Source organism: Camelus bactrianus, chromosome 18 (assembly GCF_048773025.1).
Source record: "Camelus bactrianus isolate YW-2024 breed Bactrian camel chromosome 18, ASM4877302v1, whole genome shotgun sequence".
Taxonomy (NCBI): Eukaryota; Metazoa; Chordata; class Mammalia; order Artiodactyla; family Camelidae; genus Camelus; species Camelus bactrianus.
The window spans coordinates 29,032,910-29,057,572 of record NC_133556.1 but is presented as its reverse complement, the minus strand read 5'-3'; the positions used below and the strand labels follow the sequence as shown (position 1 = coordinate 29,057,572).

General features: G+C 44.7%; 1 protein-coding gene across 2 annotated transcripts in view; it reads right to left on the bottom strand.

Moving 5' to 3' along the window:
• Positions 1-23,702, bottom strand: part of AXIN1 (axin 1) — a 58,635-nt gene extending 34,933 nt beyond the window's left edge. Inside the window, exons 1-2 of one of the 2 annotated variants that reach the window (XM_010950900.3) lie at positions 23,512-23,702; positions 18,637-19,597 (exon numbers count right to left, since the gene is read on the bottom strand). In XM_010950900.3, coding sequence (XP_010949202.1) covers positions 18,637-19,514 — 878 coding nt within the window. In that variant the 5' untranslated portion in view covers positions 19,515-19,597; positions 23,512-23,702. The remainder of the gene's footprint in view (positions 1-18,636; positions 19,598-23,511) is intronic. The other variant, XM_010950901.3, reaches the window with a different exon arrangement.
• Between the last annotated feature and the right edge of the window lie 961 nt (positions 23,703-24,663).

Below are 24,663 nucleotides of genomic sequence, written 5' to 3'. Positions count from 1 at the left end.
CAGTCCCAAAGAAGGAGTGCCAGTCACACTTCACAAACTCAAACAAGTCATGACTGTGATAAACATTTACAAGTGGCAACTCCCAACAAATTGTAGGCAATTTAGAGTAATTTACAGAGATACTATCTGTGCCTATCTCTGAGGTCTTTCAAACTGAGCTAGAGACTCTTGGACATAGGTCCCCACTGATTTCAAAATAGCAGATCCCATGGCCCACCCATGATCTCTTTAACACAGGCCTCAATCAGTCATCAGTCAAGAACATGAAATGAGGCACAGAGGCTTACAGCTGCAACCCCGAGATCCCACAAAACTCTGCTTAGGAGACTGGTTTTCAGTGAAGCTACAACATCAAATCAGTGACTTCTAAAAACATGGCTTATTAAAAATTTTAAAACATCTGCTTATGAACCTAGTCAAAGTCAAATTTCTGATCATAAAATAGAATGATTTGTTCTCATGATGCAATTCAGAAATCAGGAACTCCAAGCCTCATGTCACCCTTTCCCTTCACAGCATCACCAGGTAACCCTCAGTTCCTCTCTGAGCTCACAGAGCGCATGGCAGCCCTATACCCACGCAACACACGTTTCCTAGACTCAGCACATACAAGAAGTGTGTTCAGAAAATGAAAACTTGAGGGAGAAAGCCTGCAATTATTTTTTCTAAGAGTTATTTGGAAACTATATTTAATATCTTATAATAACCTATAATAAAAAATAGGAAAATAAATATATGTATATGTTGGTCTGAAACATTACATTGTACACCAGAAATTGACACACTGTAAACCGATTACACTTCAATATTAAAAAAAAGGTAGAAATAGACTCACAGACAGAGAATACAGACTTGTGGTTACCAGGGGGGTGGAGGGTGGGAAGGGATAGACTGGGATTTCAAAATTGTAGAATAGATAAACAAGATTACACTGCATATCACAGGGAAAGATACACAAAATGTTATGATAACTCACAGAGAAAAAAATGTGACACTGAGTGTGTATATGTCCATGAATGACTGAAAAATTGTGCTGAACACTGGAATTTGACACAACATTGTAAAATGATTATAAATCAATAAAAAATGTTAAAAAAAAAAAGGTATTTGATTTTTCCACCTGTGAAGTTTTCTTTCACAATGTTTCAAAAGGATTTTCTTTTTAAAAGAGTTTCACTATATCCAAATGAACTTAACAAGACCACCTTGTGAGGAAGCCCAACTACGTTAAGATACACCCAATGTTCCGTGTGTACACAGAATGTATAGTGATGACTAGACCTTGTGGCAACAAATGGCCTGGGCTGCTTTTACTTGCCAATCTTTTTGTTCACAGGGGAATGATTTATCTTTAAATTATCTCCAACACAACTGCATGTGGCACCACAAAGCAAATGAAATTTCAAAGAAACAAGGTGCAAGTCTGACATTCCTTCAATGCTGTGATGCCCAACAATGTGTCTCTGTCGCTGGCCTAAGCCTGGCTCTGATCGCTACCTCAGAGCACAGCACCAGGCCTGATCAGGCCAGTGTCCCTGGAAGGCTTCGTGGAGGGTGGGGCACAGCCACGTCACTGATGGGAACACCTGGGCGGGGTGGGGGGATGGTGCAAGGGCTCCAGCACAGGTGCATCTGAGGGTCTGTTTTCTGTCCCCAGCAACAGTGCTGGTGACACGGGCTCAAACAGGGGCATCCTTCACATCATGTCCAGCGGGTACATGTGTCCCACACACATGGCACATGCAGGGCTGAGCCAATCTGGTCTGTTCCCTGGGTAACACTACATCCACCAGGGCCCTGATCTGTCTCTCATTTGGGCCAGTTCGTTACGTTTACACTCTGCCCCAACAATGAACTTGGCCACTCATCCATCCAATCAACTCTGTCACATGGGGAATGGGGCAAAAGTGGATGAGAGCAATGTAATTCAGAACACAAAGAAAATCCTAAAGATGTTTACAGTAATTAGCAAAGTCATCTTTACACCTGAAAAATGAATGCATATGTAACAGATCTAGAGCTCACCCTCAATGTATACCATAGTCTGTGATGGACCTAATTTTTTAGGTCACGTCCATTCCTCTTAAGAATATTCCTACTTTAAAATGCATTAAGCATTAAAAATAGAAGAATATGTTCATATTAATTTGTAGCTGCATAAAGACACTTTGGAAGGACACATAATTATTCAGATTATTTACCTTTAAGCAGTATTGAGGGGGCAAATGGGGTGGGTGTTTGGTTCTTGAGAAATACTTGCATTTTATAACCTAAGGAGCATATACTTTGACTTCCACTTGTGCACCTGACTACAGCAGGCCCTTGCCGTGGTCTGCAGAAGGGACACCCCTGAAGAACACAGCTCTCCAGACAAGTGCCATGGTCACCACAGGGCAGAACAGCCTCTGGGCCCAGAGGCCATGTGAAGGCAGGTCTGGAGAAACAGGGACACACCTATAAATACTCAGCTCTTCGCAGATTTTTCTGACTTTTAAAACCACGCAACAGAACTATCTGACGTCAGGGTTCATCTAAATCAAGCTCTAAAAAAACAGCTGATAAGTAAAATAAAGTGGGCTTTGGACTTCCACTTGCTGCATACCAAACCACCTGTGAGGACAATTAGACAAAGATGTTTTAATCTGTTTTAAGACACCAGAGCACTACCAAGGCAATGAGGTCCTAAGGGGCCAAAGCACTAGAGATAAATGGTAAGTCACACCCATAGTCCCACTTCTCCCCTTGACGTTCTCCAGCAATGACTAGTAGGCTGAAAATGAAAGGCAAACTTCCAGAATTCTTAAGTGGGTGCTCATCATATACCAAAGATGTGGGCCCTGGTGAAGACCCCAGGCTTTCAGTCAGGACCCCAAGGGGCTATATCCAAGGAGAAGGCATATAGCAGCCTGCCCAAAGAGTAAAGCCCAGTGTTCCATCAGATGCGTTCCAGGCTAGAACAAGGTGATTGGTCCCCACACTAAAGTCCAGTCGGAAACAAAAGTAAACTCACACTGAAGAAAAATATGATTAGGGATTTCAAAGAATCTCTAAATTGTTCGTATACAATATCTGGTATTCAATAAAAAATTGCCTAACATATGAGGAGATGGGACCAACTGACTCAAGAACAGAAGAAAAAACAGACAATAGAAACAGAACCACAAAATACCCCCATTTAAGAAGTACAGGACATTAAAATACATGTGATTAATGTGTTCAGTAAGTTAAAAGACAAGTTGGAGAGTTTGAGCAAAGAACTGAATATTAAAAAAAAAAGGAATCAGCAGGGAGGCTATAGCTCAGTGGTACATATGCTTAGCATGCATGAGGTCCTGAGTTCAATATCTGGTACCTCCATTAAAAAAAAAAAAGTCAAATGAACATTCTAGAATGGAAAAATACAATAGAAGTTAAGAACTCAACAGAGAGGCCTAATAGAAGGGTACATACAATGGAAGAGAAATTAGTGTAATGTAGAAAGGTCTGAAAAATACATATACTGAAGTATGGGGAGGAAAAAAAAGACAGAAACTACTGAAAAGGATTAAAAAGAAGAAAAGTCTAACACAGGAGTAACTGGAATCCCAAAAGGAGAGGAGAGGAGAGAGACAGACAGAAACAGAGCAGAAGCAATATTTGAAGAGCTAGCTAACTGAGAATTTCCCCAAATTCATGAAAATCATCAAGCCACAGATTCCAAAAGTATTTCAAACCTCAAGTAAGATAAACAAACATGACAGAAAAACTTCAGTAGTTTTACCAAAGACAAAGAAGAAAATCTTAACAGTGTGACCAAAAAGTGACAAGTTGCCTCAATGGTACAGCAGTGAGATTGACTTCACAGACACAGTGGCGTCCAGAAGGCAGAGGAACCAAGCCTAAAGGGTCAACCTCAGGTTCTGTGCCCATCAAGAGCTTTCTTCAAAAGTTGAAGTGAAATAAAGACATTTTCAGGCTATCAAAAACTGAGAATTCATCACCAGTAACTATACACCAAAAGAAATACTAAATAGAGTTTCATGTAGAGAAGAAAAATGACCCCAAATGGGACACTTAGAGAAGCAGGAACAGATAAAATGAAATGGGATGGGGAAATATTTGAGTAAATCTAAGTAAGTACTGACTGTACAAAAATAATGATCATGTCTTAAGGAATTTAAAATACATATACAAATAAAATAAACAAACGCAAAAAGAGCAATGGGGGAGTATGTAATTGGTGTGTTTAACCCTGAGTCTTTGCAATTTCCAGTAAGTGACAAGAACCAACTTACATTATACTCGAATAGGTCAGGGAGGCATGCTATCATCTCTAGAGCAACCACTTAAAAAGTAGTATGCATTCAGCATCACCAAACCAGCTTTACAATAAATGTTAAAGGAACTTCTCTAGTCATCAAACCATAATAAAAGAGAACAAAAAGAAGAGAAAAAAAAAAAAAAGACCTACAAAAAAGATTGCTTTGGCAATTTGGGGGTCTTTTGTGGTTCCATTTAAATTTTGGAAATGTTTATTCTAGTTCTGTGAAAAATGTTGTATTTTGACAGGGGTTGCACTGGATCTGTAGACTGCTTTGGGTAGTATGGCCATTTTTGATAATGTTGATTCCTCCAATCCAAGAGCACAAGATATCTTTCCATTTCTTTGTATCATCTTCAATTTCCTTCATCAACATTTTAGTTTTCAGAGAATAGGTAACCTCCTTGGTCAAGTTTATTTCTAGGTATTTTGTTGTTTTTGATGCAACGAAAATGTTTATGCCAGTTAAAAAATACTGGTTTTTGAAGCAAAACAAAAACAAAAACAAAAAACAATGAAGGGCCACAAATGGCAAAATATCCTTTTTATGGGTGAGTTGTATTCCATTGCATATATATGCTACATCTTCTTTATCCATTCATCTATTGATGTGTACTTAGGATGCTTCCATATCTTGGCAATTATAAATAACACTGTTAATAGCAGAGTGTGTGTATCTTTTTGGATTAATGTTTTTGTTCTTCTCGGATGTATGCCCAGGTGTGGAATTGCTGGGCCATATGGTAGTTCTATTTTTAGATTTTTGAGAAACCTCCATATTGTTTTCCATAGTGGCTGCACCAATTTACATTCCGACCAACAGTGTACAAGGGTTCCCTTTTCTCCACACCCTCTCCAACATGTGTTATTTGTGTTCTTTTTGATGATGGCCATTCTGACAGGTGTGACATGGTGTCTCATTGTGATTTTGATTTGCATTTCCCTGATATTAGTTATGTTGAGCAGCTTTTCATGTTCCTGTTGGCCATCTGCATTTTCTCTTTTGGAAAAATGCCTGTTCAGTTCTTCTGCCCATATTTTAAATGGGTTGTTTGTTTGCTTTTTAATGAAAGTACAGTTGATTTAAAATCTCATATTAGTTTCTGGTGTGGAATTGGAGGGCATTATGTTAAGTGAAATAAATCAGAGAAAGACAAATACTGTAAGATATCACTTACATTGTGAAATCTAAAAAAAACACAACAAACTAGTGAATATAACAGAAAAGAAACAAACTCACAGATGTAGAGAAGGAACTAGTGGTCACCAGTTGGGGGAGGGGAGGGGAGTGGCAAGATGGAGGTAGAGGATTAAGAGGTACAAACTATCAGGTATAAAATAAGCTACAAGTATGTATTGTACAACATGGGGAATACAGTCAATATATTATAACTATAAATGGAATATAACCTTTAAAAATTGTGAATTACTATATTGTATACCTGCAACATATAACACTGTACATCAACTATCCCTCAATTTTTTAAATATATTGTAAAATAAATACAAAAATACATTTTAAAAATGAAAAAAAAAGTAGTACACAAATGTATAACAAGCTAATAGAGGGGGGAATTTGAATAATAAAAAAATAATCCAAAAGAAAGCAAGAAAAGAGAAAAAGGAGGAACAAAGAGAACATACAACTTAAGAGACAGTTTTAAATCCAAATATATTGGTAATGACATTAACCAAACCAACTATATATGCCACTTAAGAGAGAGAATCTGGATTTTTAAAAACTAGACATACCTAGCTTATAAGAGAAATAACTTGAATATAGAATTCAGAAAATTTGAAAATTAAAGATTGAGGTCTCATTACAAGAAAAAAAGATTTTATAACTACATATGGTGACAGATGTTAACTAGACTTAAACAATGGTGATCATTTCACACTAAATACAAATACAAATCGTTATGCTGTACACGTGAAACTAATACAATGTACTTCAATTATATCCCCAATACATAAATAAGTAAATAAATAAAAGGCTGGAAAAAACATAAATCATGCAAATACTAATAAAAGAAAGCTATACCAATATCACACAAAGTAGGCTTTAAAGCAAAAAGCATTATTAGACATAGAGAGATTTTATAATAAAAAGGTCAATCTACATGGAACACGTAACGACTCTAAATTTGTAAGCATTTAAACTATGGACTCAAAAAACAAAGAGCAAAACTTGACAGAAAAAAAGAAAACAAATAGACAAATACACATTCATAATGGGAGACTTCAGCCATTAAGTTCAGCCTTGACAGTCAGTGGTAGTGGTGTGTTGAAACACATGAGCCACAGCTTGTAGCTGGAAAGTTAATAAAAGGAATCAGATAGAATCTCTCACTTCATCTGACTGTTTTTTAATTTATCAAAGGTGAGAGGCCAAAAAAGGTAAAAACCAATGCAGATGTAGCCACTGGCCAGGACATAAACCACAGCGGAAGCAGCAGCTTCCTTAATAAAGATGGCATCCCAGGAAGATGCTGTGAACACCAGGCTTGGGTGCACAAAGCCATCCAACTCCGCACGCCCTGAAGGTGTTTTCTAGTAGCCAGAGTCATTCCAATTTAGTGCATACTCATCAAGAGCAGACCTGCACGACCTCACCTAAAGCCAAGGATACAAATAAGACTAAGACACAGTCCCTTCTCAAAGGGCTGTGAGCTCTTTCAACATGCTGTTACCATCTCCCAGGACCACCACAACCTGGGGTTACCAGTAACCTCCATGTTGCTGACCTTGATGACATCAGTCCCCATCCTACTTCATCCACCAGCAGTGCTGACGGCCAGTCATCCCATGTTTCTTGACACACGCCCTTCACTTGGGCTCCACTGGTGTCTCCCTCCTCACTGGCCTGGTCTCCTCAGGCTCCGTGCTGCTTCCGTCCTTTCTCAAGCTGTCAGCCATGGAGTGTCACTGGCCCCCTTCTCGTCCCTGTCTACATCCACTCACTGAGGACATCAACAAGGTCAGGGCTCTAAATAACATCAACATACTGACAATCTGACCATGGCTTTATAACCCAGTCTCAGAAATGTCATGTCACCTCTCTGAGCTCATCTCCTATTCCTCGCCCCTCACTCCCTCTGCTCCAGCTCTGTTGACTTTCTTACTTTTCAGATCCTGCTCTCCCCTCTGCATAGAATCACCTTCCTCCGGGTACACAGTTTGTGCTCTCACCTCCTTCAGGTGCTGCTCAAAAGTCATTCTCTCAAATGAGACCCTCTCTGGCCACTCTTGCTAAAACTGCCATTCTCCCTCTGTCCCACCTTAAACTTCACCATCTGAAATGCTCTGTTTTAGTTGCTTTGTCATCATGTGTGTGTCCTCCCTGTTGAAGAGTAAGCTCCATGACTGGAGGGACTTTTATCTGCTTTGTTCACTAGTAAATCTGCAGCTTCTGGAGAGTATCTGGCACATGGAGGGCACTCAATGAATGAATGAATCTGTATTTCTGCCAATCCTCTTTTTAAGGGGGCGGCTGTATTTGAGCCTCACAGATTTGTCTTTTCCTGTCTGCTCAGACACTGCTCTTCTTGGACATACATGCACCACTGTCCTTGATCTTCCTTTTGTTCTCCAAAACTCCAAAACATTGTGATTATAATAATCCGTTGAGATTATCCAGTTATTTTATCAGCAAAATGGATTTATTCGGAAATAGCAGAGAACTGCAATTCAGGACAACAATGCTATAGCAAAATCTATAGGCAAGTCTAGCAAACAAAGGAGAGGAGCATTACTTTATAGAGAAAAGGAGGAAGCTAGGATGGGTGCTTTGAACCAAAGTCCCCTGAAAGAGAAGCCAGGGTTCAGGGTGGTGATGGCCTCCCACTGGCTGAGTTGCCAGGGTTCCTACTGGCAGGGCTTGAAGCTGGTTCAGGGCAAGAAGAAATTTTCCTTCCTCCTGCAAGGATGGTAGACACCTCCCTGCTGGGATGCGAGATACCTCTCTTCCTGTCAGGTATGTGGCTGAATGGAGTGGTAGGGCACGGGAGCTCCCCTTCTGGCTTCCAGACTCCAATGTAAATGAGGTTTCCTTTATTCAGTTTCACAAGTCCACTGCCAGGATAGGGATCAATTGTCCTAAGAGGACCAAACAGTTCTCAAGAAGATTCAATAAGAAAACCAAGAGTTATACAAGAGTGAGATACAGCACCCATATCTTCCCCAAAACACCAACCCTTCAGCTACGCCTGACACAGAACAAACGTGCTCCTGAGAAGTTACACATATGCATACAATTTTTACTCACTGAGGGATCTCAAGGGTGGTAAAGGATCCCAGGAATCCTTCCACAATGTTACCACCTATAAATTACGTATTTTATGGTCATCACATTAGATCTTCCCTAAATAGCAGTAGTGCTCATATCTCCTTTTCCTTCACTGAATTATTCCCAAAGAACTCTTCTCTTGCTTTTCTATTTAAAATAAGCTTTCCAAACTTATTTCCAAGCCTAGCCCTATAGTTATAGAAAAAAAGAACAGTCTTTCTCCCACATATATGCAGGATTTCTTGGCAATAACCCACCTTGCCTCCCTACGGAGGAGCGGGTAGGAGGCATGATGCAAATGTGAAAGTTAATAAAGAGAAACCTCATTTAAAATGGAGTTGGGAGGCCAGAAGAGGGAGCTCTGGCACCCTAACATCATCACCTGCAGCCCGAACAGGAAGAAACATATCTTTGCATCTCCAACATGAAGGTTACTACTTCACTACCAGCAAGAGGAAGAAAGATTTTCTCTTTGCCCAAGGAACAGCCCAGCCAATGAGAGACTGTCACAACTCAGTCAGTGAAAAGTCACTATACTCTGAACTCCCAGTTTCCTCCAGTGGGCTCTTTGTTTATAACAGCCCCTCCCAACTGTCCCTTCTCCTCTATAAGAGAGTCTCCTCTCCTTTGTTCTGTGGACTTGCCTGTGGCTTGCCATAGATGACATGTCCCAAATTGCAGTTCTCTGCAATAAATCCACTTTGCTGGTAAAATAACTGACTGTTACATTGTTTTAGGTCAACACCATTAAGATTTTTTTTTTAATGTTCTTTTTTGGGGGAGAGGGGAGGAGTTAGGTTTATTTATTTATTTTTTTTAAATTTTAATGGAGGTACTGGGGATTGAACCCAGGCCCTTCGTGCATGCTAAGCATACACTCTTCTGCTGAGCTATACCCTCTCTCCTCAGAAGGATTTTTAAATGTTGATCCATGAACCAAAAAAGAAAGGATGATTTTTTAAGAGTATATATTCAGAAAACAACAGCAGGAAAAATTTAGTAGAAAGATCCGAAAGCACAACAAAAAGAAACGGAAAATAGAAGAAAAAGAGGCTTACAATTTAAAAGATCATTCCAAATGGTCCAACATCTAAATAACAGGGGCTCCAAAATAAGAAGTGAAAGCGGAAAATAGGAAATAACCAGAGATAACATTTTTTAAATTCCCAGAACTGAAGGACAAGTTTCTTCAACACAATGAAAGAAAAAAGCCCCAGAGTAACACACAGAACTGTGAAATAGCACTGAAGATAAAGAAAACATCTGAGAAACATTCAGAGAGGAGGGAAAAGTTACCTCCACGGGAACATAAACAGAATGATGTCAGGCCTTTCCAGTATAATTCTAGAAGACAGAAGATGATGATGCAAATCCTTTACATTTCTGAGGGAGGTGCTGCCCAATCTAAACTCTAAATCCAACCAACCTCTTCTTCAAGTACTTCTGGCACAAGCACATCACAGCAGACACACAGCATGCTGAAGAGCAATCATCTCAAGTGGAGTGAAAACAGGGAAGGTTTTAGGAGACAAGTCTCTTGGGAAAAAAAGAGTTTATCTGACAGGTTTTACAGTGGAGAAGTATTTTAACAGGTATGTTTTAAGCTGATGCAGCATAAGGCAAGATTCATGTCAGAAAGTCAAGATTCTAATCAAATTTTTAAAATGCAACAACTATAACTTAAAAACATACACCAAAAAAAAAAAAAAAAAGGTACAAGAAAGAAAAAATGCTTGCCTAAACTTTGGCTCAGCAATGAAAATACCAAATATGGATATAAACCACACCCAAGATATATTAATAATCAGGGCAGGTGGTGGGAGAAAGGAGAGTGCCAGGAGAGACTGCCTAAAAGCAGACAACTCAAAAAGCACATTACTCAGAAAGGTAGGTAATGATGGATTGAGAGTCCACACTCCCCCAAAACCCATATGGTTGAGGTTCTGACCCACCCGCCACTGTGTCTATATTTGGAGATGGGGTGGGCCTCTAATGAAGTCACAATGGTTAAATGAAGTCATAAAAGTGGGGCCCTGATCTGACTGGATCATTGTCCCTAACAGAAGAGCTACCAGGGAACTGTGTGTCTACAGGCACACACTGAGAAAAGGCCATGTGAACACAAGGAAATGGTGGCTGTCTGCAAACCATGAGAAGAATGGAATGAAACCTACCTTGCCGGTGCCTATAGAACTGTGAGAAATAAATGTCTGCTATTTAAGCCCCCAAGTCCGTGGTACTCTGTGCGGCAGCTTGAGCTTACTAATACACTAGTGTAAGACACAGATGGAAGTGGCCAACCTGGGAAAGCCAAGGGGTGGTGAGACTGCTAAATTTACTTATCAGCGTTTTAGCAGTATTTGAATTCTTCCTTGTCTCCATGGGTTTTTTTTTAATAAAACTTAAAATTAGTTTCAAATACTGGTATAGTAGTGCAAACATTAAGAGGACCTAAGATCACACTAAAAGGAAATATTTTTATGCATCCTTTTAAGAGTCTCATGCTCTACTGACTGAGCTAGCCAGGCACCTATGCATCATTTTAAAAGAAAAAATATGCTTTTGAAAAGTTGCATATAATTCAGACCTTCTTGTGATACATTTTTGTATATATTAATAATATACTTTCCAATTACAAAGAAATATGTTTTATAGAAATTTGGAAAATGTAGAAAAACAAAAAGAAGAAAATAAAAAGCCTGTGTTCTCTAACCATACAGAAAAAAACTCCTGTGCAGTCAATTCTACTATTAGACATTCAAGTTATTCTAACTGGTAGCTATTACAAGCAATACAGCAAGCAACATTCTACATGAGCAGTTTCAAATGTCTGTTCAAGACAAACTGATAGGCCCTATAGACTAAAGATAGTGATCCAGAGACGGTCAATAACAGATAAAAGTATTTAAATAATTCAAAGAGCACAAAGCTAGCTAAGCAGAGGATAAGGGAATAGGAGCCCCCTGCTGCTGGGGGCCTGAGGATGAAGCCCACCCGGCCATACCATGCAGGGCTCACCTCTGTCTATCAAAACTGGAGGAGTCTGCAACCATAAAAAAGAATGAAATAATGCCATATACAGCAACATGGATGGAGCTACAAATTATCATATTAAGTGAAATAAGTCAGGCAAAGAAAGCCAAATATATATCACTTATATGTGGACTCTAAAAAAAAAAAAATACAAATTTTATTTACAAACCAAAAATAGACTCACAGACACAGAAAACAAACTGTGGTTACCAAAGGAGAAAGGGTGGGGAAATTAGAAGTTTGGAGCTAGCAAATACAAACTACTATATACAAAACAGATAAACAACAGAGTCCTACTGCATGGCACAAGGAATTATATTCAATTTCTTATAATCAAATATAATGAACAAACATTTACATTTTTAATATTTGTACGTATGTGTACATATATAATGGAAATATATACATATATGTATGTATATAACTGAACTGTTTTACTGTACACCTGAAACTAACACTGTAAATCAACTACACTTCAATAAAAAATAAAATTAAAAAAAAGAATAAAGATGAAGAAAAAGAAGAAAACAAGAAACTGGACGAATTTGGTCCAAACAAAAGAACTAAGTCCAGTTGCTACAAAAAGTTTCAACAGTTCAGAGAAGGCTCATGGGCCAAGGCTGTAATCCACCCAGCAAACAGGAGTCCATTGCAAAAGAAGCTTGGAGGGGTGGGAGATGAATCCATTCATCAACATAAGACCCTAAGCATGGCCTCTTTATGGGCTCTTTGAAGATGTTGATGCGATGTGGAGGCTGTTTATTTTAACAAAGTCAGATGGCCAGCCTCAGTCCCAGGAAGGGGCTGAAGAGATTTACAAAGTTGTTTCCTCAGATAAAAACACTTTCTGGAATTAATGGGCTCTGAGAGGACCCTGAGTGGCTCACAAAAACATGCATGTGTATTGATGTGACATGGGGGAAAAATAAAGCAATGCTGATTTTCTTCCACACGCAAGTATTCAGCCTCAAGCTGGACTGAAGAAAGAATTATTAGACTGCTGTCCCTTCTTAACTGAACTACTGCTATTCAGCCAAATTCCAGATTTCTAAAATTGCAAATTGGTGTAAATGAAGTCAGGATTCTAGGAATAATTAACACAGCTGGTGGGAATGAATCAAATTCACATCTCAGTGACACTAACTGGTGCACAATCCTGAGAATGGGCTGATCACCAGGCAACTGACCGACAGGTATGGCTCAATTTCAAGAATTGCACAGCGAACAAGCACGCTGGCCTGGCCTGCCACGCCCCACACACCAGCCCTAGGCTCCTGAAACAGGTGCTGCACAGCAGAGCCACGGGCATCGTGGGCCACGCAGAGGGCCTTGGTCTCTGCAAGTGCTTCCCTTTCATAAACCCAATGACACGGAGGCCCAGACAAAGGGCCTCCAGAATTTTTCAGTCTGATGGCTAACTACACTTTCCTGGACTTTGTTGAAACCTGCCATCAAAGACTACAGTTTTATAGGACTAAAGCAGAGAAAAAATATTTTTAGACTCTCCTGTAACTAGTTTAACAGCCAGCCTCCCCTCACCAACAGGGATATAAAATGCACACAGTGTGCTGGTACTGCGACGGGGTCCACCACAGACACAACTGTGTCACAGGAACCTGGGGCTGATACTGGGCACAGTGGGGAATCCTGATGTTGCTGGGAGAAGGAACAACGTGATCAGACTTGCATTTAGAAAAGATCCCTTTGGGCGCTGTAGGAAAAAGAGACTGAGGCAGAGACTCAGCCAGAAGGTGGGGTGGTCCAGAAGGAGGTAGTGAGAGCCAGAGTCCAGACAGTGCAAGGCAGAGGGATTTGACACACATGTGAAGGTGGTATCACGTGGTTTGTTGACCTAGCAGATGGTGGTGCCACTTCTGGAGGTAAGGAAGATTATTAAGAGGAACACATTTGGGGTGGGGAATTAAAATGCCTTGCTTTAAGGAAATTTGATTATTCCCTTCTGAATATGTCATTCACCACTTTAAAATCATTCGTAACCCAGATGTGAATGTCACCACCACGTAGCAGATCAGTAAATGGAGAACCAGCACAGGAGGAGCTTTAACTCACCGAGCACCTGCTGTGGGCAGGCACTGACCCAGTCGAGCCACCTGCAGGTTAAGTTATTGCATGGAACCTCCATGACAATCTCCCCTGGCAGGTCCTTCCTTCATCCTCCCCATTTTACAGAAGAGGTGTAGTAGCAGCTTTCCCAGTCCCACAGCTTGGAGAAGGCTGACCCCACCAGACACAGCCTAGTGGAAAAGTCATCAAGCGAGGGGCCCTTAAGTTAAACTACCAAACTTAACGTTCTCCCCGTCCAGCCAGCAAGGTGAGTGAAAAGATCTGTAAACCCTGGTCTTGAGAACCCCACAGCTGCACACTAAAGGCTTGTCTTAAAACATCTCCAGTCACCTACTTTGGGATCATCTGTTCTGTTAAAGGAATTCACCTAGTTAGACAAGTCACACATCTGGAAGGTGACAAGGGGATGGCAGCAGGGCCATGCTCTCTCCCTAAGCTTCGTGCCCCACACTTACAGTAACTACAAGCACAGCAGTAGAAAAAAGAGGGGGAAGGCTACAGGGAGAGCCACACTTTAAAAAGGAGCTACCTTCTATCACAAAAGACCTAAAAATTTAACAATGAAGAGAATTTGCTGGAGGTCAAATCAAACAGGCTCACCATTAACAAGACCAGTGTCCTGAGACACCCACCACCTGTGTTACCGCATATGCACTCCACCCTACTGACGTCAGAGCGCCTCCCCAGCTGGGTGCCCAAGTTACGGCTCCAACCCCACCCCTCTTCACTGCAACTCTGATCAGAAACCCCAAATCCATCTCACTTTTCTGCCTTCTGTATGTAATTGTACACATTTTATGTGCTTCCTCTTTTTACATTTCTTCTCTTGACCTTTTAAGCCATTACCAGAAACACAATCAATAAACCAACAAACAGGCCAGATAGTTCCTCAGTCTGTAGAGCAAAGGCTGGTCACCCACTCTTCACAGGACCCACAAGTCACTGGGTTCCTACTGCTGTGAACAGTAGCTGCAGTCCACTCTGGCCGTGGCCATGATGACCAGCCCTGAACCAAGAGTGACTCACTGGGCTGGCCCACCAGGAAGATGAAAGGAAATGCCAGGTGAGACCCTGTCCTTGGGGAACTTCTCAGCCAGTAAAGAAGGTAGTAAAGGGACAAGGAAAGCAACTGCTGCTGTTAGACATGAAAACCAGCAGTGAACGCTGAGTGCAGCTGGTTGAAGGGCTGAAGCTGATGGCCTGACTTCAGCCTTGACCAACCAGGCGCAGCACGGCACTTGGCAGGCCCAGCCCAACCAAGCTTTTGATGGGGAGTAAAACCAGAGCCTGGCAGCTCATGTCTTAGACCCTGGACCAAACCATTAAGTAAATCAAGAGCCAAAACACCTCTGTATCATCAGAGGCCCTCTGCCAATTCACAACAAAGTTAAATGGTGGGTATGAACCAACCAAAGCTATGTTCAAAGTTCCACTGACAACAGGCAATAAAGACCAGGAAAGTCTTCCACACAGAGAACATGAGAGCAGCGAGGAATTTTGTGACCCCCCCCCCCCAGCCCAGGGGCTCAAAATGACCCCAGGTGAGTAGAATCAATGCAGAAAAAGCCAGGGGCAACACTGTTTCTGTTCTGATCAAGATCCAAGTACAGACTCATTTAAGTTTTTTCAAGCAACTATATGGAAAACAGCCATGTGTGCACACATGAGGCAGACAAGGACTGACACTCTGGCTTCCCGCTGGGGAGCAGGAAGCCTGAGCAACAGCCCCGACACAATCGGAGCAGCCTCACAGCAGAGAGCCCATGGGACACGGAAGCTCTCAGTTCCAGAGTCCCTTGGAGTTGTCCTACTGTAAATATATGGCCCTCCTGACACACCCCCACTCCATGCAGAATCAGTGCTGAGACAGGCACCTGCTGTTGATAGGAAACGCATCCCCTAACAGTGAGATGCACAGTCCGCGCCGCCTCTCAGCAGTGGGTGCTAGGTGCCTACTCAGTGCCCACTCCCCTTCTCCCTCTCCATCAACCCCAACCTTCCATCAAAGACCACTCTCCCCTGCTGGGGAGTAGTGATGCTGTCTGAGTTGGGCACCCTGCTTTTCTTCTGGGGTGGCCCTGCCCAGTGTAAGCCTAGCAGCAGAGTCTCAGCTCTCACACAATGACGATGCTGGAGTGGGCAGAACACAGTGGCACACAGCATTACCGGCCACTCACGGCAAACTGGAGGAACTTCCTTCAATGGGAAGCCTTTGTTTACAAACCAAGGGAGCCCAGAGCCTAAGGTCACTGTGGTAGCCACCCTCCAACACAAGGGAGCCAACCTGAGAGCAACGCTGGCCACAGGAAGGCAGAGGCAAAGCATTCAGAAAAGGGGCAGTTTCTTACAAAAGTAAACACAATCTCATCATACAATCCAGCAACTGTGCTCCCTGGTATCTACCCAAAGAAACAAAAACTCATCTCCACACAAAAGCCTGAACACAGATGTTTACTGTGGCTTTATTCATAACTGCCAAAAACTGAAAATCATCAGGATGTCCTTCAGTAGGTGAATGGATAAGTAAACTGTGGTACATCTGTACAGAGGAATATTATTCAGTGCGAAAAAGAAATGAGCTACCAAGCCATGAAAAGACACTGAGGAAACCTAAAAGTACATTACTCAGTGAAAGAAGCAATGTGAACAGGCTACAGACTGTACAGTTTCAACTACATGACATTCTGGAAAAGGCAGAACTATGGAGACTGAAAAGATCAGCAGTTGCCGGGGTTTGGGGGCTGGAAAAGGATGAACAGGTGAGCATAGAGCATTTCTAGAGCAGTAAAACTACCCTGTATGATACCATACTGACAGAAGTATGTCATTACATATTTGTCAAACCCATAGAACGTACAACACTGAGTGATCCTAATGCAAATCAGGGACTTCAGGTGATTACGATGCAGGTTCACTGACGGTAACAAATGACCACTCTGGTGCGGGAGGTTGATAACAGGGGAGGCCATGCATTTGTGGGGGCAGGAGTATACAGGAAACCTCTGTACCTTCCTCTCAGTTTTACTGGTAACCTTAAACTGCTCTGAAAAATCAAGTCTTAAAAGAAAAATGGCTGAAGTCTGGACCAAACCACACCTGAAGCTGGGCCTGCCTCTGGACTTTTCATTTATCTGAGCCAACCAGTCCCCTTCATTGTTTAAACTGGGGTGGGATGGCTTCTCTGTGACCTTCGACTTAGTGCATCCTAACTGCCCACCCCTCCAGGGCATGTAGAATGTGCTGGGCTCCATATCCTGTTAGTACTAATAAACAATGACCCTGACACCAGAGGTCTTCCACCCACAAAGCCACCACAGGCAACCCCCAGTGGGACGGGGTTCCATCGCAGACAGGACTCCTGAACTCCAGGCCTCCGCAGCCACCAGCTGTTCTGCAACAGGCAAGTTGAAACCAAAATGTGCCACGTTCCTTACAGCTGAATGCTATTAAACAGGCAAATCCAACACAGTCTATTAATTCAATAGTAAAGGTTACTTACTGCAAATAGAGCAAACCAAAGAGAGAAAAAGCAAAGATGCTGCTACAACTGACCCCGAGCAAGGACTGAAAAGTGTGCAGGCTGGCTGGCTGGAGAAGGGGGTGGCATGTAGGAATTTTTAAAACTAGAAAACAGAATTGAGCTCAATTTTTTCCCCCTGCAGCTCAGGCCTCAAATTTTATCCCATTTTAAAACTGTTCTAATCAAATATAAAAACTTCTAGGTTAAGTTTTTTTAGGGGGTGGTAATTAAGTTCACTCATTTAATTATTTAATGGAGGTACTGGGGATTGAACTCAGGACTTCTCGCATGCCAAGCATGTGTTCTACCACATGAGCTATACCTTCCCCCTCAGATGAAGTTTTTAAAGCTACATCAGTTACTAGCCTAACTTAACAGGATGAGTAACGGGATAATTTTATAGCACATTCGTTTAAACCTTAAAAATGTTTAATCCTGTTTGTTAGCAAGTAGCCAATTTCTCTGCCACAGTAAGCTTAAAGAAATGACTGAGTTTTACCAACTCCACAGAAGAGACCCAGCACCTGGGGATGTGTTCCCAACTACTGATTAAATCAGTAGGGTCGCACGAATTCCAGGCTTTCAAAGTTTCACAGGCAGGAGTATCTGGAACCAGCTACAGGAAAATGAGTGAAAATGAAAGGGCCCCTGCTAACAGGTTCCAACTCAAGACCAAATAAATCCCCAGTAATCTCGGAAAAGAGAATGAAGAAACAGGCCCCCAAAGTCGTAGCGAAGTACTGATAACACCACTCCACGCCTCCAAATTTGCACTCCAAACTGCCCGTGTGCAAAGACTGTCGTCACAACTTCAGGAGGCCCTGGTGTTAGGAACAGACTACACAACAGCACAACTCATTTCCTTGGCCGGGGCAAAGGTCCAATCCTAGAGCTACAACCACAGCCACAGGAAGTTCCCAAAGGGTTTAGACAACCTACCGAGCACAGCAGCCTCCTCATTACCACTTTCCAACCTCTAGGAAGCATCTTAGAAGATGATTATAAAAAGCAATGATCCAGAATTCTCTAAGTACTAAGGCATTTCAGTGTCCCCTCCTCTCTTTATTAAACCAAAAGGATTCAGTTACCAGATAAAGCCATCTTCTGTGCAGGAGGACATAAATTTTACTGCTAAAAGGTAAAGTTTAATCATCATATGACTTCTAAGAATTCCAATGTTCCTAATGACTTACAGAGTCATATCTTAGGCTGTTCTTGATAAAAGTATTCTCAACAGACAAATACTAAAAACATCTAATGAAAAACGTGAAGGTATCGTGAGTAAAAACTAAAACCACAACTCACCCACTGTGGGGCTGAAGGCCGAGACCACTCCTCAGCAACACCTTTCCCTGGCTAGTTCTCCAGGTCTTGGAAGTGAGCACAGAAACGGAGGCCTCGTGTCTGACTCACCTGAATTCTCTGCCTTCGCTGTACCGTCTACTTGAAGAGGCCCTCGGGGCGGCTGTCTCCAGGAGCAGCTTCTGTGCGAGCCTGCCAGGAGGAGCAGGGTCTCTGCCACTGTCTTCGTCTGCATCCTGGTCACACTTCCATTCCTCGTCTTCATTCAAAGTGGGCAGGTATCCGGGGACACCCTTCCCGGTACCTGACCCAGAGCTCTGGTCACTACAGAGCTTTGGGCTCTCCGAGCCTGTCCTCGTGTATTCCAAATAAATATCAGACTTGAGGAATGAGGGGTAGGTATTCTCCTCCATGGTGGACTGGATTTCCGTCTGGGCCTGGTCAAACATGGCAGGATCGATCTGCTGCTTCATGATGCAGTCCTTTATGAAGCTCTTGGTGGCTGGCTTGGTTTGCCTGGACACAATGCCATTGTTGTCAAGGATGTACTTTCGGTAGATGGCTTTGGCCAGCTTAAGCCTCTTTTCCTCATTCGAGTCACAGGGCTCCAGCTTCCTGAAGCCGCTGCAGGCAAACCAGAAGTCCAGCAGATCGGCGCAGTCCTCCTGCTTCAGGAAAGTCCTAAACAGGTTTATCCCGTCTTGATCGTCTAGCAAGGAGTGCAGCGACTCGGCCCACTTCAAGTATGGCGGGGTAGGGGACGCGCTGCCCTCCGGCTCGTACCCCAGGTCCAGATCTGAGCGCCTGGGAGTGGCTGTTGAAGTCTCACCTTTGATCCCAGCACCTTTCCCAGAGCAGAAGCTGTGGCTGACAGGCCTAGGGTCTGTGGACACCAGTTCACCCTCCTCACCGGGCACTGGGGGTCGGGGGGCATCTTCGGTGAAACTTGCTCCGAGGTCCAAAGGGAAACCCTGCTCTTGGATATTCATTTTGGGACTCTGTGCGTCAATGAACAATGAGCGCTGCACCCTAATACATCAGTACTTACAGCTCCAAAGTGAATCAATCTGTCCTGTTGAAACCATTAAGAGGACAAGGATTAGGAAAGGTGGGTCCACGGAAACACGACCACAGGGTTTTCTCAAGACAAGACTCGCAATGATGCCCTCCCGCTTGAACTCAAAGCCAGAAATGCAGTTTGAATTTCCAATCTTTTGTCACAAGGTTTGTATTATATCAAAACAATTTCTGGAAACTTTTATAACTATAGGAATGCCTCTGGCACTAAGAAATGAATGCCCAGAACACAGAGAGCACCACTACCCTCAAGTGTCATTCTGTGAGAACAAAGAGAGACTAGCAGCCAGGGGACTACCCATCTTGGCTACAGAGCTGAGTGCCCAGTCCTTCTTGGCAAGCTCCAGGATGGCAGGAGGACTGGAGGAAAGAAAGGTGCTTCTAGTCCTCCTAGTTGTATGAACTTGAGTGAGAGCCAGTCCCTCAGACTTAAGATGAGGATATGTATCTGAGGATCAGATAGAAAGGAAGGTACATCACACCCCAGGAGGCAGGTGGTCGTGTCTACTCGCCACACTTCCTAGGCCCACAGCCACTGTGCCTTCTGCCTGCCCCCTCCCTTCACACTCAGTGTACCTCCCAACATGTGCAAACACACAGCAAGTTGTTCCTCTAACTCTCAACACGTGCCCAAAAGAGCAGTTCATCATGGTCATTTTCAGCGTTTTCAACAGAGTTGATCGAAGGACATCACTCACATGCACATGCACTGAGGCCTTATCACCCAGATGAACAATCTTAAAAAAGCTTCCATCAGAAAGCTGCACGTGACTTTTAAAACCTTGCTTTTAGGAAACTGTCCTTCTGATAGCAAACAGCAAACAGTTGAGTGCTCTGAGGAACAGAGAAGGTAGAGAAAAACTGAAATCCACATACAATAAGCTAAGGAAGCATACAGCTCATATGATTCAGCTCTGTAATCTGAAAACCAATTACCCACCCTCGTAGAGGTCAGGGAACTCCGGGTTTTGCTTCTGCTGTGAAAAACCTATCCTGTCTGAGGGAAGACTGTCCCGGATCAGGACTCTGCCACAGTCTTCCGTCCTCCCTGTCACTGAGCCCACAAGCTCAGGCTCCATCTTCAACCTGGCCAAGGGGGTCTTTGCAACATGGCCCATCTGATGTCAGTGGTCTGGCTATAAGTTAACTGAAGAGATGCATGACAGGTCCAAATACCTAGAGCACTCAACTGGCCAGAGGAAGCAAAATAAAACCCTAAAACCTAGTACAAACACAAAGAATCGGTCTCCCTGGTTACCACTCTGCACTCCGGGCCCTGGCCTACATACCTGCTTTCTCACATCGCACACGCTTTACCTGCCAGCAGTTGCCAAAGGCTAAAAGTAAGAAGCATCCAGAGATGGAGGATGGGTCACAATTATGTGCCCTAAATGACAGTTATGCAGCTAATGACTTTTTATAAAAACTACTAGGTAGGCTGTAATCTCGGCATCAGCAGGAACAGCCTGTTTCTTAAGGTCAAGGCCCATGGGCTGTGACACCCTGCTGCTCACAGACTACTTCAACTGCGAAGTCGCTTTCTTTGAGTCCCGCCAACAACCTTTGGTGTCTCAGCTCCACACCAGCTCGTGGATGTCTCATGTCCCCTTGTCATGGACACCATCTCAGGAAAGAGGACCTGCACCTGGCCCCCTGAGCCTCATGCTTGGAGATACTCTGTAGTGCTCTAGCCTTGAGAAAAAACCAACTCACTGTGTTTGAACAGGAGGCTAATTACAAGTAACTGTCACTTCCTCTTAAAGTACTTGTGTCTTTCTTCTATGTAAATTATTTGCAGCAGCCTGATTTAAACATTTTCTGCAGGACCCACAGCACTTAACACAAAGTCTTGCAACTAATGGGCCCCAATAAATATTTAATTCATTGGCATAAAGCAAAATAACATTTGTCATAGACGCCAAATGTTAGCTTTTTACAGGTGCTGAACTATTGTGCTATAGAAATAGCAGCAAATTTAAGATCTAGCCCTTCATTTAGAGTTCTGCACTGTCTTAATAGACTTTTAATTCATGTGTGAACAAGTTCCCCTAATCACTTAAAACTATTTTTTCACAGCCCAGAAGTAACACTTCTTATAGTTAACATCTATTTTTGGCTGTCAACTGACAGAAGACCTTTGGTGCCCCTGGAAGCACACGAACATCTCTCCAAATTACTGTCGTTATTGAAACATGCTCCAATTACCAAAATCTCTGGATTCCCACAGAGAAGTACACCAAGTATTTAGTGTACACACATGTAAATACTGCACATAAAGCAGTTATAATAATTCAGGTTAAAGTCAAATGCCCAGAAGCACTGAATCTGGCCAACAGCCTGTAACTGCGGTCAGTAAAAGGATTCCATAAAAGGAATCCACAACTCTGATACCTCATTTAAAAATCTCCTTTAGTCACTGCCTAGGCCTACCCCCGGGTACCATGGCAGCCAGCTCAATGTTATAGGTGTGTATGTATATATTTTACTCAAATATCACTTTTGAACTTTTGATTTATGTGGAGTTTGTAAATAATAGAGTGTGACTCTCATATCTTTCCTTCCGTCCGTTAATTAAGCTCTTGAAGGGTTACACGTAATCCATTCCTGCACCACCTACATCCTCAGTGACTAATGTAACGCAAAATAGTCTAGTTTCTCTGAAACTAGGAATCCAAGAAACACCAACACTTGCTGAAAACCAAACAGAAACATTGTATTTTGTACGGTTTCCCATCCTTGTCCCTGAGTAGACGTTCTTAAAATTGAAACCCAGATACTGCTATGTTGAGAGGTCAGGTTTAGACTGTGTTCTCCAAAACAGGGCTGGTCCATGTACGTCTGAGATTCTTTCCAAAGAAGCAGAAAACCCAAGTGCAAGCAAAAAGGAGGGGCTGAGATGCACAATAACTCTTTATAAATTATCTTAGAGATGGGCTAAGAAAAAATCCACAGAGGATTGATGTATTTTTCTCTACTGTCCTCAATGCTGAGCTATGTTTCACTGCCCTGACTGTACAGCTCTGATTTCATGAGGGACTGAATTCCAAAATGAAGGGAAGAGGTAGAATCTAAAATGCACACTCAAGAGAAAGTTCTGGGGGCAAAGCACCAACATGAAACAGTAAAGCCACTCAAGAAAGCCAAACCACAGCGTGGACCCAGCCTAAGGCACCTCTGTCTCGTGGGGAGTGCCCTCCTTGGATTTCAAACTCATTTCTACTTTTTGTTGGGGGAGGGGAAGGGACACTCCACTGTCCTGCTTATCTACAGGATCCCTGCAGACAATGCCTGGCCCCAGCAGCTACTCTGCACCCCACTCACACATCAAAACAGGCCCCAGGGCCAAGGACCCCAGCACGCACCTGGCAACATCCAATCTAACAAATCAGCTGCAGACCCCAGCCTCTTCCAGCAGCATCACCTCCCACCCCTTCTCAGAACCCTCAGTCTTCCTTACTCCCTTCAGCTCACCTAGAGCAAGGGTCTGTCCTTTTTGAACAAAATCCCGGAACTCTTCCCCAATCACAGGCCCCAATGTCAAAAGCCCTTGCCTTTTGCATCGCCTGATAGCATCCCTTTTTGCACACACCTGCCCTCCCAGCTGTGGACCCCCACACCCTCCTCACACATCACGCAGTCTGCACACCCTCTCGGAATAGCCTGCCACTCCTGTCCACCTCCCCTCACACACTCCCGGCCCACACACCCTAGGAGCCCGCACAGCCTCCCTTCACGCACTCCTGGCCCGCACACCCTCGGTGTCCGCACAGCCTCCCCTCACGCACTCCCGGCCCGCACACCCTCGAAGCCCCTCTTCCGGGTCCTGCGCTCTGCCCGGCCTATGCGGCCTACAATGGGCGCCGCAAGGCCCGCGCCCCTCAGGAATGCGCGCTCGGCCGCACTACTCACCCGCGCGGCGGCGGCAGAGGCAGCGGCGGGGCCCCGGGCCCGGCTCCCGGAGCGGCGCAACACGGCGCAGCCCATGCGCTCAGCGGCGGCGCGGCGGGCGGGACGAGGCGGGGGCGCGGCCCCGGGCGGCCCCCATCGCAGCGGCGGCGCGGAGGCGGGAGCGGGGCAGGCCGCAGGGGCGCCGCCGAGGCCGGCCGCCCACTCTCACCGGCCTGCTCCGCGGGGACGCGGCTCCGGCCCGACTCCGGCCGGTCCGGCAGCGGCGGCGGCGGCGGCGGCAGCGGCGGCCGCGATCGCTTCCCCGAGCCGGGAGTCGGAACCCAGAGCGCCAAAGCCCCGGCCGGAGCGCCCCCGCCGGCGCGGCCCGGAAGTGCGGGGGCGGGGCCTGGAGCGTGGGGCGGGGCCTGGAGCGTGGGGCGGGGCCCTGAGCGCGGGGCTGGGCCCGGAGTGTGGGGTCGAACAAGGAACGGTGGGTGGGCGGGGAGCGCGAGGCGGAGCCGGGAGGGTGGGCCCGAGAGCATGAGGGCGGGGCTGGGAGCGCTGTGGGAGGCCTGGCCGTGGGGCGGTGTCGGGAACGCCAGACGAAGCCCGAGTGCGGTAACAGGGAGAAGAACGTGTGGGCGGAGCCTCTAACGTGGAGGCGGGGCCGAGAGCGCGAGACGGAGCCGGAGCGCAGAGAAGGGCAAAGAGCATAGCTAGTGAGGCCTCAAGTGTGGGGGCGGAGCCTGGAAGTAGAGGATGGGCCCTGAGCGTGGAGGCGGGGCCAAGCACGTCAAGGCGGGCCGGAGGCGTGACGAAGGGCCAAGCGAGGGGGCGTGACGAAGGGCCAAAAGTGATCAATAGTTCCGATTGGGGCGGGGCCTTGGGGTGGGCGGGGCCAAGGCGCTATGGAGGGTGACCCGGGAGGGGGCGCGGGAAACCGCTGGGACCCTGGGGCTGTGGCGACCGGGAAGGTGATCCGCGAGGTTCCCCGAAAGTCCGTAGCCACTGGCGAGGCCTGGCTTGTGGCCCCGAGCGGACGGCCGGCCCCCACGCGGCACTGCGGGTGCATGCCAAGTCACAGCCTTTTTCTGCCGCCCACAAGGCGTCCACCGACCCAGTGTTCCAGAGGTTGGCTCACACAGGCACCGCCCACGCCCAGCAGGCCTGCCA